The 17,974-nt window shown below is 39.8% G+C and overlaps 3 protein-coding genes across 5 annotated transcripts; 1 reads left to right on the forward strand and 2 right to left on the reverse strand.

The window, feature by feature from the left end:
• Positions 1 to 64: 64 nt before the first annotated feature.
• uck2b (uridine-cytidine kinase 2b) lies at positions 65 to 6,104 on the reverse strand. 2 transcript variants are annotated; one of them, XM_028019609.1, is made up of 7 exons: positions 5,950 to 6,104; positions 4,233 to 4,392; positions 3,209 to 3,305; positions 2,849 to 2,991; positions 2,579 to 2,676; positions 2,049 to 2,097; positions 65 to 1,305 (listed from the first exon to the last, which is right to left on the reverse strand). In XM_028019609.1, the coding sequence occupies exons 1-7, from the start codon at positions 6,052 to 6,054 to the stop codon at positions 1,169 to 1,171; spliced, it is 789 nt and encodes a 262-aa protein (XP_027875410.1). In that variant the 5' UTR covers positions 6,055 to 6,104; the 3' UTR covers positions 65 to 1,168. The 2 variants fall into 2 exon arrangements, with proteins under 2 accessions (XP_027875410.1, XP_027875411.1); XM_028019610.1 differs by lacking the exon at positions 5,950 to 6,104 and adding an exon at positions 4,577 to 5,902.
• A 765-nt stretch (positions 6,105 to 6,869) lies between these two features.
• Positions 6,870 to 13,687, forward strand: aldh9a1b (aldehyde dehydrogenase 9 family, member A1b). Its single transcript, XM_028019576.1, has 12 exons — positions 6,870 to 7,001; positions 7,125 to 7,343; positions 7,995 to 8,140; positions 8,220 to 8,349; positions 8,942 to 9,076; positions 9,727 to 9,923; positions 10,430 to 10,570; positions 10,679 to 10,867; positions 10,943 to 11,030; positions 11,886 to 12,027; positions 12,187 to 12,299; positions 13,148 to 13,687. Exons 2-12 carry the CDS (start codon positions 7,163 to 7,165, stop codon positions 13,240 to 13,242), a joined length of 1,557 nt encoding a protein of 518 aa, XP_027875377.1. The 5' UTR covers positions 6,870 to 7,001; positions 7,125 to 7,162; the 3' UTR covers positions 13,243 to 13,687.
• zte38 (zebrafish testis-expressed 38) lies at positions 13,371 to 17,970 on the reverse strand. Of its 2 annotated transcripts, none has more exons than XM_028019606.1 (12): positions 17,572 to 17,970; positions 16,830 to 16,974; positions 16,597 to 16,660; positions 16,464 to 16,500; positions 16,353 to 16,373; positions 16,231 to 16,257; positions 16,090 to 16,157; positions 15,846 to 15,994; positions 14,656 to 14,849; positions 14,488 to 14,521; positions 14,341 to 14,381; positions 13,371 to 13,750 (listed from the first exon to the last, which is right to left on the reverse strand). In XM_028019606.1, exons 1-12 carry the CDS (start codon positions 17,620 to 17,622, stop codon positions 13,703 to 13,705), a joined length of 879 nt encoding a protein of 292 aa, XP_027875407.1. In that variant the 5' UTR covers positions 17,623 to 17,970; the 3' UTR covers positions 13,371 to 13,702. The 2 variants fall into 2 exon arrangements, with proteins under 2 accessions (XP_027875407.1, XP_027875406.1); XM_028019605.1 differs by having other exon boundaries at positions 14,656 to 14,876; positions 17,572 to 17,955.
• Positions 17,971 to 17,974: the final 4 nt, after the last annotated feature.

Below are 17,974 nucleotides of genomic sequence, written 5' to 3' on the forward strand. Positions count from 1 at the left end.
TAGAACAACGTCAGCTCAGGAATCTTGCGCCTCGCTTAAAAGAAACACGCCAAACCAAACCAACTAATCTGCATCAGTTTATTCACCATTGGCAACTGACAAATTCAACTTACCAATCAGTCTCTTACTCCACAACCATTCACAACTCATTCATTCAATTGCACAACATGACAAACATAGGACTTGGCATAAAGGAAAAAAAAAAAACTTTTATTCATTGAAAACCTATCCAAAGCAGACCGGTTTCCTAGTGTTGAGATTTGCTGTGCATGAAAACCTGAGGCAACTTTACAGAGGCATTATGGTGGTTTGTCACACATCTGGAATGAATGCTATTGCTGAGGCAATGAACACCCCTGGAGCACCCCCCAATCATTCATTAATGTGGCATTTTAGGCCAACTGCATTACCCTGAGTCTATGTCATCATGATGTCACAGCTGTGATTTAGCTGTGTGAATGTGAGCAGAAGCACCCAAGTTCTGAAAAATAATTTAGGTAATCTTGTTTAAAATAAAATAACCATTTAGACCTTTTTTTTCCCCCATCATTTAAATTTCAATAAATAATTAAATGTAAAAGAAGCATTTTGATCCTTTTTGGATTAACTGGAAACTTGCCAGCATTTGCTTTGATGTGTGACGATGCTCGTGTGAAACACTGGGGCGGATAACAATTCAAATCATTGACAAAAACAATGAGAAACGCGCTCAAGATTGTCAATACAGAGATCAACCTGCCTTCGGCCAACTTTAAACCCCTTTTTGTTTTTCTTTTTGCTTGTTTCAAATCCTCAGACATTTTTAGGGTTTCCCTAGACACCAGGGCTTCAAGTTTTACCAGAAACAAAAAAGGGAAAAAAAAGTTTTTATTTTCTACCAGAAAAGACTTCCATTGTTTAGTAAGGGGACATTTAAAAAATAGAGCAGGGAGAAAAACCCAGTTTGAACAGCTCCCTTCTTTACCCTCCACACAACAAAAAGAAAATCTAAGTTCAGGTTTGACAAAAGAAAAAAAAAATACATAACTGATCACAAAAGGGCTCAATGCAAGGCATTTCAATTACTTCTGTCTCTCTTCTCTTTTTAAATACAGTGTAGCCAAGGTGGCGTTGTCTACAGTGCGACACCCACACCCCTCTCCGCCCCGTGAAGAGAGGGGTCACGGCGTCAGTGAGGGCGGCTGCTCGACTCCGAGGCCCTCCGCTGCCGGGGGGTGCTGTGTCCGTTCGTGAAGCCGTTCTGACGCTTGGTCTGTCCACCGTTCAGAATGTCTTGGATGTGCTGGACAATCAAGTCGATGGCCACTGCACAAAACAGGAAACAGTTATGTGGACCGCAAAAATTGGCTTCAAAAAGTATTTTTTGGGACTGAACTGATGCAACTAACATGGCTTCCATGCCCTTTTTTTTTTTTTTTTTTTTTTTTTTTTTAATGAACATGTTTGTGTTTGTAAAACTCCAGGGTGGTGAACTCCAGATTTTGTATTGGATCCACTTCCAATACAAAATCTGAGGCACAGTATCGGCCGATACTGATCCAATTCAGAAACAGGAGTGCTGAATTGACTCGAAATGTTTCGGGGGTTTCTTTAAATCCAGACATAAATGTACTGAATTACCAATTTACTTGATAACTCTGCACCAGTACAGCACAGCAACAGCTTCACAAGCTTGGTCAAAAATGTAAAAACAACACCTTTTAATGTATTCAGTCAGTGGAATTGGGAGTAGAACAGCTGATCTAAAACAAAATAAACTGAAACTGATAAAAAATTTAAAAAACAAAACAAAAACAAAGTTGGCTACTGTGGTCAAACATGTAAAATCTCAAAGTTACATAATGTCAAAAAAAAAAAAAAAACACCTGTTAGGTGCATCAGTGCTAGAACCGAGCCTGGACCCAAATTAAAAAAAAAACAGATTAGATTTGAGTTACAGAGAGCAGCACACAATAACGCAGGAGAATGTTTACATTTTCCTTGTAGGGCAAAGTTAACACCCTCAGCCATCCTACTGTTGGTCTACATAACAATCAGTCTTGTCTTACCAAGGTTATCTGCTCCTTTTGGAATAATCAAGTCTGCATACTTCTTTGTCTAGAAGGAAAAAAAAGTTCAAGATAAAGCAAGTCAAAACATTTTCAATGCAGCTCAAATTAAAGCTATAATCAATCTATATTTTTTATTGAAACAAGCCAAAAACAATGGAGAAAGAAAATAAATCGCAGAAAAACAGCACCATCTATTGGATCATCTCTGCAACTGCAGCACTGATTTTCTACAAACACTGTGACCAACATACTAAAAATTTGAAAACATCAGTTGTTTTGCCAATTGGTCAATTATTAGTGTTGGTCATTATGTACCCAATTTTTGAAGGAATTGAAAGGAGCATCTTTGACAATTTACATTTTATACAGGTTGATTTATCTTCTAATATTAAGATAGTGTGAGAAATCTGAGCTTTTTTGATCATCAAAAATCAGTATCTATGATTCTTGACTATACAGAACTTAAAACAAAGCAAAAAACTTGAAACGATAAATAAAAGAAGAAAAATCCTTGCATTGTCACCTACCGGTAAACAGAACTCCTCAAAGGCTGGCTTTACAAAAGTAATATACTGACTCAGCACTTGTTCAAGATCTCTGCCACGCTCATTAATGTCCCTCAGAACTGGGGGGGAAAAAAAAGGCACAATGACCACATAAGATATTTGCAAGACACCCCTGTGGAATCCCACCCCTTTCACTACTGCTGGTTACCTCAGTGTCTTACTAAGCATTGTTCAGATTACTTTTAAACAAGTGACAACAGTGCGTGTCCAATCGGATCTTTTTCTATACACCTCGGCGCGAGAGCCGCGTGTCTGGGTCTGTGTCAACAAACAGCTTCATCTGGAACAGATCCCTGATTTCCTGAGAGTAGAACATGAGGATGCCCTCAAACAGGACCACGTCGGCCGGGTACACCGTAACAAACTCCTCTTTCCTGAAACAACACACAGAAAAAAGTTGCCTTTTCTCTGTGGCTGGAGGGGAAAACAACAACTGGAGATCGATTACAAAACCCGAGCTCAGAGGCAAAAAAAGAACATGTTCCTTTCAGGTCAGGAACTTGTTTATGAAAACGCTGTCCTATGAGAAACTACAATACTGGGAGGTGCTGAAGAAACAGGATCTGGGCAGAGAAAGGAGGAAACGCTTACCTGGAATGAGTAACAAAGTCGTAAACTGGGATTTGCACTGTCTCTCCTTCAAGTATTTGTCTGAGCGTTTGCATGATTAGATCACTGTCGAAGGCATCTAGAAAAACCAAAGAAAGGCACAAGTTTGGTTATGAGTTTGTTTACTGTTTTTTCACCACCACCTAACTTTCAAAAGAACTTTTAGAAGATTTTTTTTTTTTTTTTGCATATTTGTTGAAATTGTCACCATTTTGTGACAACCTGGTACGAGACGGATTATCTCAATAGAACAACCAATCAGAGCCTGTAGGCGGGTCTTAGTGCTGTCAATCACCCTGCGTGTGGCACTGTTCTTCCCCTTCTTCCTCCCTGCTGTGCTGCAGCTATCATAGCCTGCTATGAATGCTAAGGCTAGTTTGCATGGCCACTAATGGCAAACTTTTTTTAACAACATTAAGTTGTTTCTCCATCAGCGCATTTAGCAACGCATACACAAGAATGATTGATAGCACTGAGATCCTCCTCCTGGCTCTGATTGGTTAAGTTTGACCAGGAGTGCTGCATTTCTTCAGACAGAAATATTAACTCAGGGAGGAAATGGAGGAGCTCGATATGTCACGACATTCACGGGAAAAACATATTTATAAAAATTACATACTGCTACTTCAATATGGGTGAAAATCTGCCATTTTGAAAAATGCTGCAAACATTTGACACAAAGTATAAAGTAGATTGTTTGCACTTTCGGTTTTTTTGACTGAAGTCCTAACTGGCAGTTTAGCCAGTTTCTCCTTTTCCGTTTGAAGGACAGTTTTGTTTATTTACAGAGACTTCATAACCTTTTTTTTTATTTTGGATTTATTTATTTTGGATATTTAAAATGTCTTCCAGTTAAATATTCTTTGAGAAATTAATGTTTATTTATCTTTGAGAGATTTTCTCAAAAAGAGTCTCAAAACGACAACATTATCGTTTATTGTGATCATTTCTGAGACAAAACGTCACAATCTGTTATCGTGACAGACCCAGTTGAGAGCTTCCATACCTGGATGATCGAAATTGAATTGGCCCTTTAGTGCTTTGGCTTTCTGCTCTGGAGTCAGCACCTTGTAGAAGCTGTCCTGGCTGAGGATCGCCACCTGCCGCTGGTGGCGGTCGATTTCGTTCTGGCCCAGCTTCTCCATGATCTTCTCACACACGGACGACTGTCACGAGAGACAACGGAGCCGATGAAATGGATAAAACATTCAGAATGGCCAAATAAATCCCTATGTAGTAATTGGAAATGACTCGGCTGGACATACTTTGCTTTTTACCAATAAATCAAAAATAATATAACAAAAAAAAGAAAAAAGTGCACTGTGGGCCATGGAGAGTGCCCTCACTAACCTCGGCAGCCCATTGCTGACAGGGCATTCCCCGCCCCTCCTGAGGCCTAGGTGTCTTTGTGCCAATAAAACTGTGCAGCAATCAGTTTTGTTGCCCCCAGTGGCAGTGGTGAGTCAATTTTGGCCAGATGCAGCAGTTTTGTTTTTGTTTTTGTTTTTTTTTTAGACAAGATGGTCAAACTGTTAATATACACTGGAATCAGGTCGGTAATACCAGCTGGCACAACTGATATGCCTTAGAGATCAAGCTATTCATACTAGTTTTCAGTAGACTCACTCTAAATACGAGAGATGACCAATTGGATTTTTTTTTCAACCAAACAAGTATACTTAAATCAGTTACAGCGATATTGCTAGAACATTTCTTCTTCTCAATGTTGGTTGCTTAAACTATTCTCTTATTGTGACGTTTATAGATTATGGGAAGGATAACTGAAAGTCTGCGTGGTTTTAACACCTTCGCTGGTTATAGAAGCCCAAACCTGCGTCACCAAGCAGAGATATGACATCAGTGATTTAAAGAAGAAATAAAGTAAAAAGGGGCGGGGCTTAAGTTGCAACAGTCAGCTGTACGGACTGGAGTCAGAATGTGGAACAACTTTCCTCTGTGAATGAACTACAGACATTCAATCCGCTTATTTCTCAAAGCAAGTTTTACTGATAAGTTGAGTTCATATTGTTATTCTCTAGGTTCGGTTGCGACAGAATTTGAGTCACACATCTTGAGGCGCGTCCGTTCAGACGCTCGTCAGTCAGCGCTGCCCACGCGGCATCTTGACGACATAAAGGGCCGTGGGGGGAAATCTTTTATTCCCGCGAGCGCCTGCAACTTACTCACGTCAGCACCAAGGCTAAGTTAGCCGTGTTTACCACTGATCATTCCCAAGGGGTTCGTACATTTAGAAATGCGCCAGAAGTTCTACAGATATTCCATTATTTTTGAAAAAGAGCTAAAACCACAACAGACTCAATATGCTCGCTTATGTTTACAAACGCCGGTTTCCTGTTAGCATCATCTATTGTTTTTGCCCAACCAGCTGCCATGTGATGGAATCCCAGCACCAGTTAGCTGCCCGGCACACCAAAGGAAACCTGGTGCGTTCATTCAAAAGCTATGGAAAAAAAGGGGGAACATAAAACACAGCGCGGTGGTCCAGAGGTTTCTGATAACGTAGCCGAACCCGGCTGATGTAACGGACCGTTACCGCGAACAGACGATAAAGCAGACCGTACACCTTCAACTATGCGTCACACGAGCCACGCGGTTCGTTTAGCGTTAGCATCCGGTTACTGTGCCAACGTCAGCTGCGACTTTAAAAATAAAAACCGTGACATTTTCAGAGACCGGCTAAAGTACGAAATGAGAAGGCGAACCTTGCCACTAGCAGTGCCGCCGGAGACACCAATGAGGAAAGGCTGTCGAATAACGGTGGTGCTCTCATCCCGGTCCCTGAGAAGCGCCTCGCTGTCCCCGGCCATACTTGCAATGTGCGGTTGGAGAAGCTGCGCTGGAGCGTCACCGTGACGGAGCTCCTCCCACCGTTTATGACGCCGACATTTATCAAATCAGGGCACTTGTTTTCCACTTGAGCTCAGTTATTATGGCAGGAAAGATAACTTTTTATTTCATTTACGACACAAGAATGTTTTTTTCTGGACGTTTTATTTTTGATGGACAGCGTGACTATCAAATAGCATATTACGCTGCGAGCGATCGCAGCATAGATATCGAAGAGCAGACGCCTGAGTGGCAAGTTTTCTCCGAAAACTAAAATATTGTTATTTAGTTTAAGTAATGTTATTTTTGAAGCAACACTCATCTTGAGTACTTTTTTTTTTTTGGCAACACTACCCACATATGGTCAAAAGAACAAGCCTGTTTTAAACCGAACATGCGCAAACAGAGAGATTATGGTAAGTACAAAACTTATTGGTGACCACTTTCTCCGTTTCTTATTTTCTATCAACTGCTGAAAGTAGTTTCCACTGTTAAAGCATACACTGTAGGCATTGAAGTCAAATACTTAACGCTATGAAAATGTGTCATTCGGAATTTTGCTAAGTGCCTTCATCTATCATTGTATTAAGATGCTATTTATTTTTATTCATTCTATTTGTTACTTTGAAAAACACCAAGATTCATATGTAATTGTAGGGGGGGGGGCATTAGGCATACAAAATTGTTTTATGCTATTTAAATTGTGTAATTGTCCTTTTTTCACTGGAAAGAATATGTAATTGCCACTCACAATATGGCGACATACGAGCCTGACGCACTCGCAGCATCTTATCTATGGGTCGCTGTTCAGCAGCGTCAGTTTGCTCCACCTCCAGTAAACCTCTGCACAACTGGCGAAGCGACAACTTAACACTTTTAGTAGAAGCTATAATCTCCACCTCAACATTTAATGTGACGTTTTCTGTTTGTAAGTGCACTAAGGAGCCGTGGAGGAACTGTTCGCGTTTGCTATTCACTTTTCACATGTTGCTGTAAAAGGACGTTTTTGCGTTTTAACCCGCATGTTGTTTTTTGTTGTTTTTTTTAACAGTCGCTGCTGAAAGTAGAATTAAGAGGGACGGTGTAAGGATGCTTCGGAGACTTCTCGGGTTCCGGTTTCGAAATAAAACCGCTCCGACTCTATCTGCCGCCGTAAGGTGCCTGTCTTCGGGTTCGGTGGACATCACCGTCCCGCTGAACTTCTGGGCTGGACGGAGAAGGTCAAGCCAAGAAAGCCGCGAGAAGGAAAACGTTTACGAACCAGCCACGGGTAAGTCACGCAACTGACCCCGTTTCGTAACTGCTGAACTTTGGTCATTGTTGTGTGAAGACTATTGGTCAGATGATCCAACCTTTAGCAACATCATTTTGCAACTTGAAAATCAAAAATGCTGGATTATTTTTTTTAGCAAACTAAAATTTTACTTAGCTACAGCACAAATAAATACACCAGTAGTTTAACTTTAATTTGTGGAGTCATTGCAATTAGGACTATAACAATGTAAATGTAACAATCAATGTAAAATCAATAATAAAGAAACTGAAACGGACAAAAACAATTGGTTGGCTACCTTGGTCAAACATATATATATAAAAACTGCAAATTCTTTCAAATGGTTCGGAAAGTACAATTAGGAATTTCAAATATAATGTAAAATAAATAATAAAGCTTAACGTTGCACAAAACGTAGAATTAGACCGAATAGACTTGACCTTATGGCTCAGGCACATTGTCACCAATACCCGATCTAGATATTGAAAAATCCGATACAGATGTTAATATCGGACTGAAGCATCGTTAGTGAACTCATTTTCTATTTCTACTCTAAAAGGAGCGTTGATACTTTTACAAGGCGGTGTATATAAACGACTTACGATTCATTTGATGTTTTGAACGGCCTGTTTGTTTTTTCCACTCCAGGCCGTGTTTTGTGCCATTTGGAGCCATGTGGCAGAGAGGAAGTAGATCAGGCCGTGAAGGCTGCTAAGTCGGCCTTTGGTCCCTGGAGCAAAATGTCCGGGATGGAGCGGGCGAGGATCATGATAGAAGCTGCCCATTTAATAGAGGTGTGTTTAAAATTTTGTTGGTACCGTCGTTTCTACACCAAGACAGCTTGAAGCGTTTTCACCCAGGTGTCCTTCACAGAGCAGGAGAGAGGAGATCGCTGAAATGGAGGTGGTCAACAATGGGAAGTCCATCACAGAGGCCCGTCTGGACGTGGACTCCGCTAGACTGTGTATAGAATACTACGCCGGACTGGCCAGCACTCTGGCAGGTTGGTACAAACTGCGCATGAGGGACTGTTTTGCTTTTTTGGTCAAATTTATTTCTTTTTTACACACTTTCTAAAAATGGGTTCTTAGCACAGTGACGCATTAGGTGTATAGAACTGCTAAGAAAAATTCAAAGATCAGCAAAGCTGGTTTGCAGAGGCTACAAGGACAAAGGAATCGAGAAGACTAGGTTAGGTTAAAAAAAAAAAAAAGAATGATGTCACGATTTTATAATGGGAAAATCGCAAAATTTTCCCATCACAAAATCCATTAGCAAAAAAAATCAAGATGTTCCATATGGCAATAAAAAGCCTATTTAAAAATAATAATATCTGGTGCCACAGGCAAAAATATTTTTTTAAGTACCCACATTTTATTTTACAATTTTTTTCATAATTCATTGGAGGTTCTGGTATTAGTGAGAAACACTTTTCATGAGTTGAATTTCGGGGATAGATATTTATCATAAATTTGACTACTGATATATTACTTGAACCTGTTTTTAATAAATTAAGTGTTTATCAATTACGAATCTCATACATACCACCGTAATTTTCTGCTTTTTTTTTTTTTTTTTTGTTCCTTTCTGCCAAGGACAGCATGTTCAGTTGCCGGGGGGATCCTTCGCCTACACCCGCAGGGAGCCTCTGGGAGTGTGTGTGGGCATCGGCGCCTGGAATTATCCCTTCCAGATCGCTGCCTGGAAGTCTGCTCCAGCCCTGGCTTGTGGTACGGGGATTTCCTCTGGAAGCTAGAAAAAACATTTTGCTCCAAATTAATCGCAACATATGCCAGGCTAGCTGAAGAAAACGTTTAGCTAAGCTACACCTGAACGCAGTTGGAGCTGTTTTAAAGCTACCAGGTTACAATGGAGGATTGATTTGCTGCAGCTATTGAAAGAGGATATTTGCGGTGTGTCGGCCCTCTCATGACCAAAATATTATAAGTATGATCTGAAAGGATAAAGAAGAAAAAAAAAATCACATTAAAACCATCTGCTCTGACTTGCTGGTTAAAAGCGTTACAAAGGTTGTCTTAATGGACCGTTTTCCAGTCAGAATTTAAACGTGTGAATAAGAGTCGTTATTTTATTAATGCAGCCATTATAAAATATACTTTATGTGAACAAAGACAGGAGAAAATAAACATGTCGACCACATAATCCATATGCTAATATGTGAATGATGTCATGAGCTGTATTTTTTTTCTTTTTAACTTTTCACGCAGAAAAATTACGACAAATAAACATTTCAAATTGGAGATCAGTTTGTAATGAACTATGAACATGAACCAATTCATTTTGACCTGGCTGGATGAACCGACCAAACATTGCTTTGACTGGAGAAGTCAGTTGTTCTGCTTCCTGTCCTCCAACACAGGGAACTCCATGGTGTTCAAGCCGTCCCCAGTCACACCAGTAACAGCAGTGCTACTGGCAGAGATCTACGCTAAGGCTGGCGTTCCAGAGGGGCTGTTCAACGTGGTACAGGGTGGACAGGAAACTGGCAGCTTGCTGTGTTACCACCCCGATGTCGATAAGGTGTCCTTCACAGGAAGTGTGCCCACAGGACAGAAGGTCAGTGCTTCTATTGTCAACATTTAATTAAGGGTTAATATTATGTAAAATCAACTTTTTTTTTACCTTTACATCATGTAATAATGTTATTCCCTCATCAAAAACATACCAAAAACATTGCTTTAATCTCCCGTGGCAACCATTCAGTTGTGCAAAACGCCTGGGACCTAGCCCCGACTTGAAGGATCTGCGCCGTTATCCTTCAGACTAGCCTACAGCAATTAGCAAATACCTGCGCTTCTGGCTAGCTCGTTAAAAATTTTTGTAAAGCTCAAAAAACTCAATTTTACACAATTCTGGCCCTTTAAATTACAAAATTACTTTTTTTGAAGTCCTATTCAATAGATACAGCTCTTTCATAGCAACTTAAGGTGATAGAGTTATTGATTGTGCTTTAAAGTGGCACTATGTATGGCTGAAAAACACATTATACTGCCCCTTTAATTGTGAAATTTCTATAAACAGAATGAATAACAGGTATTCTTGAATGTGGCGCTAACTTTCAGATCATGGAAATGGCATCAAAGGGGGTCAAACCGGTGACTTTGGAGCTCGGAGGCAAATCTCCCCTTATCATATTTAAGGACAGCGATCTGGAGAACGCTGTGAAAGGAGCGCTCATGGCCAACTTCCTGTCTCAAGGACAGGTAGAGAGAGAATCCCGCACTTTCACCTGTTTGCAGCTGAGAAGCCGAGTTGCTCGGTAAATGCGGCTGGCTTCTGTTTGCGTGGTTGATTGAGCGTGTAACTCACAGGTGTGCAGTAACGGCACGAGGGTGTACGTGCAGAAGGACGTCCTGGCCAAGTTCGTCGAGGAGGTGGTGAAAAGAACCCAGGCGATAGCAATAGGAGACCCGCTGCTGGAAAGCACCAGAATGGGAGCGCTGGTTAGCCGGCCACATCTGGACAAAGTGCTATCCTTTGTCGAACAGGCGAAAAAAGAGGCAAGTCCCTTTAAAACGTTCCTCAAACGTCTGTGTGTTCAGACTCTGATGTGTGTTGTGATGCTGTGCTGTCAGGGAGCCACGGTGTTGTGTGGAGGAGAACGTTTTGTCCCATCTGACCCCAAACTTAAAAGTGGATACTACATGACTCCATGTGTCCTAAGTAAGTCTTCACACTCGGATATTTTTCTTAATGAATTCAGAACAGCAAGAAAAGCCAACCAAGCTGTACTATTTCCAGCAGGGGGTGACAAAAAGCACAAAAAAACTCAACTCTCTTTCGGAGTCAATTCAAGAATATTAATCCTTTTATTTTTTGTTAAAGCTGGTGTATGTAACTTTTATAAATTAAAAAAGTATATATTATTTTTTAAAATTTGTTAAAACTGTCACTATCCCATGTGATAGTATTACATGGGACAGATAATCTGCGGGAAAAAAAATCAAACTCCTCCATCCCCTTTCCGTTTGAAGAAATGCACTGCTCCTGGTCAAAAACAACCAATCAGAGACAGGAGGACGGTCTTAATGCTGTCAATCAAGCTCGGGTACATGCTGAATAATGTGCTAATGGCGGAGAAGCAATTTACTGTTCCAGGAAAACCGTTTATCCGCCATCACTGGTAGTCATGCTAACTAGCCTGAGCAGTCGGCAGGCTCTGCTGGAGGGGAGAAGCTGTAGTGGAGCAGTAAGGGTGATTGACAGCACTAAGATACGCCTCCTGGCTCTGATTTTTTGTTTCTGACCGAGCTGTTTATTTCTTTAGCTAGCACAGAAACGTAATTTTTTTCACAATTATCTGTCTCATATTACATGACAAGTGACAATTTTAACAAATATGTAAAAAAATATATATATACTTTTTATAAAAGTTACATACCCCAGTTTTAACAAAACATGAAGTCCTTTAAAATTGTGTTTAGGCTTTGATTGTATTATCATAAAACGTAATTAGATTACCATGATTTCTAGAAATTGTCTAAGTAAAGTTGTTGACCGTCCTTTACCTTTACACAGGCGACTGCACAGACGACATGACGTGTGTGAGAGATGAAATCTTCGGTCCTGTCATGTCTGTGCTGTCCTTTGAAACAGAACAGGAGGTTCTGCACAGAGCCAACAACACAACAATGGGTCTGGCTGCAGGCGTCTTTACAAGGTCGGTGTGCGATTAAAGAAAAAAATATATATACACAAAAACAAAACAGAGGTATCAGGAAAACCGACGTTGCATAGTCACCGTTTCGGTTTCTGTTCATGTTGTTTTGGACGCGTAAACATTTTAATTTTTTTTATCATACTATGTTGCGTGACCCAGGGATGTGACCCGAGCCCATCGTGTGGTGGAACAGCTCAAGGCCGGTTCCTGTTTCATCAACAACTACAACATCACTCCTGTGGAGGTTCCATTCGGAGGCTTCAAAATGTCAGGTGCAGTCAGAACGAGTGTTTTCCAATGGACCACGGGCCCAACGTCATGTACAAATTACAACATTGTGTCATTTTTTTTACGCCTTCCTTATAGCAACTATCACCGGTTTTGGTGTGAAAATCAAAATGTGCAAAAGGGGCAATTACACACTGCAAAAACAGAAAATCTTGCCAAGTAATTTTGGTTTAGTTCCTAGTGCAAATGTCTCAGTTGTGTCTTCTTTCAAGTGTGGTAACTTACAAGTAACTTTTCAACAACACAAAGGAGCTTGTCTTATGTCAATTAAAAAAAAACACTATTTTTTCATGTTTTACACTAAAATGTCTTGTGCCACTGACATTTTATTTAACTTATAACTAATAATTTGATATCAATATTGAGGAATTATTGTCTTAAAACAAACTTTTCAAGTCTACTAAGATATTTGCTCTTGAAACTAGACTAACAATCTTGCCAAGCTTTTTTATTGTTGCAGTGCAAAACAGCTTTTCCAAATAAAAAGTTGTGAAATGTGGTTTTTATTTGTATCCAGTGATTACTTTGTACAACCATCTTTTAATACATACATCTTCATGATGTAGTTTGTTAGTCTACCACATAAAAATGCAGAAATTTGTTTGCAACGTGACAAATATGAAATTTCAAGCAATATCAGCACCTTTAAGTCCTACGGAGGACAATTAGAGCCACTAATCCTCCTCTGACTAATTACTATTCTGACCTTTTGTTGTCAGAATTCTGAAATTAAAGTCATGATTGTTCCTTTTTATTTTTTTCAGTGGCCCTAATCCTGTAAAGTCTTGTCTTCGTCCCCATTCTCAGCATTTCATACCCTTACATCCACCAGGTATCGGGCGGGAGAACGGCCAGGTGACCGTGGAGTTCTACTCCCAGCTGAAGACCGTGTTTGTGGAGATGGGAGACGTGGACAGCCTGTTTTAGAGTGCTGACCGGAGGAAGCAACCTGAGCCAGAGACTGGAGGAGGTGGAGAGGATCGGACCGAACCGGTCATCTGCCATCACTCGGAGGGAGGAAAAAATCAAATATGAATACAGACAAACGAGCCTTGAACGATGAGAATCATGTCGTTTTATATCCACCTTCAAGATTTACACGTTTGCAACTCTAGCTGAATAAATACTACCACATTTTACAGACTCTTACAATACAACAGAAGTGCTTTACAATCGGTCCGATTTTTTATTTTATTTTTTGCCAACTCTAATCAAAAGAAACTGAACACATTTCAAACATCTATGTAATAAACCACCTTTAAAAAAAAAATCATACCAATGAAATTGGCCTTACTGTTTGTTTCCTTCATACACAGCTGACTGTAAACTGAAAAATGTTTGTAAATATCACACTAATAAACTGGTAACGCTGTGCTGGTCTCCTGGCTTAATTTCTCCTCTTCTTCTTCGCCGCAGATTTCGGAGCTGCTTTCTTCTAACAGAGAAAAAAATACAAAAGTTTTACACCTTACAGCTGCAGTATGCAACGTTTATGAAAATTTTTATTTATTTATTTTTTTTTACAGTTTTGTTAAAACTCACTATGTCCTGACAGTATGCTATAAGATGAATAATCTGAAAAAAAAGAAAATCGAGCTCCTCTTTCTCCCACTGTTACCTAGAAACAACCAATCAGAGCCAGGAGGCGGGGCTTAGCACTCAATCACAGTTACTGATCACTCCCCCACCTACTGTGGTTTTTCTGTAAGGGTAAGTTGCTTCTTTGTCATTAACACATTGAGCAGTAGGTACATGATGTTGATTGGCAGCGCTAAGCCCCTCCTCCTAGCTCTGATTGATCTAGGTTGTTTTTGACCTAGAAATGGCAACAGTAGCTCATGGAGGAGATCAATCTATTCACAGATTATAAGTCTCGACATGCTGACAGTTTTAACAAATTTGTAATAAAAACAGATTTTTTTATAAAGTCATACACTGCAGGTTTAATCATGACTCAAGTGAAGCTCTGAATATTAGGTTTTGCTTCTGAAGCCTCTACATGTATTTCTGCCAGTCATGTTGTACCTTAGTCAGTGGCCTGCTGGGTTTCTTGAACTGTGCAGACTCTGTTGAAAGTAAAGTTGGCACACTTTACTTTAGAACGTTCAAAAAACATTGAAAATACAAGAAAATTGTCGAAATGAATGACTTTATTTAGACAGAAACCCCTACCGTCCTCAGAAGGAAGACCTTCATCGTCTTTTCTCTGAAGAGGATTATGTAAAAACAGCAAAGAAAACATTACAACTCAAATAAAAAAAGTTGACTTAGTCCTTTGAGAAAAAGGACAGGAAGTAAATAATGAATGACGGACTAGAAGAGTCTCCAGTCTAAACCCACCTTGATCGCCTCTTTCCTCGGGGAAATCCGCCCAGGTTCCTTCCCATAGTTTCCTTCCTGCAGTTTTTTCACCTGGCCTTGCTCCACAGACACTCGGACCCTCAGGGAGTGGAAGGCTGTGTGCACTTGGCCCACTTTGAAGTGCACTGGAACCCCTTGAAACCATAGCCGGTCGTGCACCCCCTCCTGGAAGCCTGGTGGTTGATAGTCTGCAGGGGTAACTTTGGAAGCGGAGCAAATAAAGTCAGAAAGCGAATAACTTCATCTACTGATGTGCTTGGGTTGTGCTTAGGAAGGAAGAGAACTAGTCAAAGTAGCGGAATTGAAAAGAGTGGCTTTATGGCCTGCTTTTCAGTCCAACATAAGCTGCATGTTTCCATTGACCGTACAATTCGCAATTTGATATTTCGAAAATGAATTTGCTTAATGGAAACACATCAGTTTAGAAAATAGTTGTTTTTTAATTAAAAGTTTTGGTGCAGGGATGAGGTTTGGTTTTTTTGGGGGGTTTATTTCGTAAAACTGCAAAAATACAAAACTCTTCCTCTACTTCAAACTGTCGTGTCTTTACTTAACTCTTGAGAGCAGCTCAGCGCACAGTAGCCATTTTATGTTTTACATAGTTACATAGCATAAATATCTATACAAAAAACTTTATTCCGAAGGCGTGGTGGCTTTTATTTTGCCGTTGCAGAAAACCCTGCCATATTACTGACGATACACGGTGCATCCCTAGAAAAAAGAAAAACTTGAAAGTTTTTAAAGAACCACAGATTTTTTTCTACTTTCAAGTCTAAAAATTTGCCCTTTATGGGATGTTGATACTTATGGAAAATTACGTAGAAAAATAGCTTACAGGCTCCAACATATTGACAAGAAAATTTGATCTAAAACAAATATCACACGCACCTTTAGTGTCATCCTGTTGTGGAAATTCAGTGAGATTATTTAATCGGAAAATTTAACTATTATTACAGCTGGATTTAAAAAAAACAACAAAAGGTTGATTCTTTCTCACGTGTAGCCAAAGTTACTAAGAGCCATTGTTGAAGGTCCAAAGAACCACTTGCAGCTCCAGAACCGCATGTTGAAGACCCGCGGTTTACACAAAGGGCAGCTGTTATTTCTTCATGTCTTCAGCAACATTCTGCTTGAGGAGTTAATCACACTGAAACGGTTTGGCGTCTTACTGTCATCGTAGTAGTAGAGCTTCATGGTGAGGTAGACGTTGCTGGGGAGGGCGTCCAGGTTCTGCAGAAGCAGGAAGAGCTTCCTGATGAGCAGCACAGAGGCTCTCTTGGTGTCCTCCAGTGCCACCTGCATCCCCTTCACGTTGTTCCTGAGGTTTCATGAAGGATTTACCAACCTTCTACTGAAGTCAGCTCCTAAAGGCGCATATTTATTTACTTACTACAAAAGGAAATCCGTCCCCACCTGCTTATGTCCATTTCTGGTCCCATTTCAGTGTATCTGAAGTTGAACTGGTAAGACTCAATGATGCACTGCAAGTTAAACAATACAAACTTAGTATTTCTGATTGACATGTCACATTATTAAGTGTGTTATACAACTTACATTACGGTCCTCTGGATCAGTGTAAACCTAGATTTTGCCCCCCACCCAAAAAAAAAGGAAATTGTTAACGCCAACTATCACATCAAATCTACATATTGCTTCAGTAATTACAAGGTACTCACCCCAATGCATATGATATGGAGCTATTATAGGAAAACATGGAACAATAATTTTAAAAAACGGGGAAGAAATTGGCTGTTTTAATTCTAAAGGCAATAGAGGATAGGACTTACATACTGTTTCTCTAATGCGTCAAAACAGCCCATCATCCTAAAGAGACCATACGTAAGGACAAAAATGTAATTTATCATTGGGAGGAATAACGACAGCTTTCTTTAAGATCTTCCTATTTAAAACGAAATTTACCATTTCACCACTTTGTTGGCGCCAGGAGTGTTGCTGTTCTCACGCAAAACCTTAATGCACAAATCTAGCAAAACAGACATCGATTTTTAAAGTATAACATATCAAAACATTTGTTTCCAACGCGTTCCATTACTGTAAAATAACGTTATAATTTGAGGTCATTGCAGGGAGTCTGTAAAGAATGCAAATTATGGGGAAATTTTCTGGAATTTTCTGCAGTGTATCTTGCTCACCATCAAGATACCTGGATCGGTAGGCGCTCTCAGGAAAAATCCCTCTCAGGTAGGTGACGGAAGAGACTGCGATGGCCATCATCCTCTTGACAAAGACCAGAGACTCTTGTTTGGTTTTTAAGTCCTGGATGAATAATCCGGTCCACTTGAAAAGTGAAAAATAAAACATAAAAAGCCGTGGAGATAAAATACAGGTGCATCTCGGCAAATTAGAATATCAGCAACAAAATTCACAAATTTCAATACTTAAGTTCTAAAAGTAAAATTCTTTTTTTTTCTTTCCTTTACGTTAAATCAGACCACGCTTCTCTTTAAGGTCAGTTAGAATTACCGAAATAAAACTAGGTATGAAATATCCAGCTTTTGGTGTAAAATAATCTAGTGGAGGTTTAAAGGCTTTAGGTAATTGTAGTTATTAAAGTGCAGCAGATTAAAGATGCTCAAGGTACTGAAAAATTAGGTGTATTTTCCCTTTAGCTTTGATTTTATATTTTATTTTTATATTGCTTTCTGAGAAACTGGATAATGGCTTGAATATATATTTCTGTCTACTGAATGTAAATAGTATATAAATTCGTGTTCTCATTTATTGAAGTGAACCTCGACAAGCTAATTAAGGCTGTATTCTCCATCTTATGAACAAATAATAACGTCAATTGCACTAGAAATGCCATTCACTAACGCATTTTGAGCAAAGACATCTTTTTGGCGTTAGCCTTTATGGAGTGTGTCGTTTCCAAACCTCAGCAGTTCCCTCCTTGTTTCCTCTCAGACGCATTTTCCCAGACGCCATTTTTACCCCTTCTTCTTGCGTCGCACCGTAGTTAGCCCAGTCACTTCCAACGGTTAAATTAGCTAGCGAAGACGCCGAATAAGCTAGGAATATGTAAATGTATCCAAAAAGACAATGTTTTTCTTCTTTCGAAGTTAGTGTGATGTCTAGAGTTTGGAGTATGCTCTAAGACGATATTTTGTAAATAAGTTAGAACTTTAGAAAACGAGCCCGCAGCTCCTCCAGTCAACTAACGATAAGTTTTAACCAGCCAAGTTTTCCCGCGCTAGACGGAAAAAAAGACACTCTCTGATAAAATGGTCATGAATTCACACTTACCGTCATAATGATTTTTTTTTTAACTCGAGTGACG

This window comes from Xiphophorus couchianus, chromosome 6, assembly GCF_001444195.1.
Source record: "Xiphophorus couchianus chromosome 6, X_couchianus-1.0, whole genome shotgun sequence".
NCBI lineage: Eukaryota > Metazoa > Chordata > Actinopteri > Cyprinodontiformes > Poeciliidae > Xiphophorus > Xiphophorus couchianus.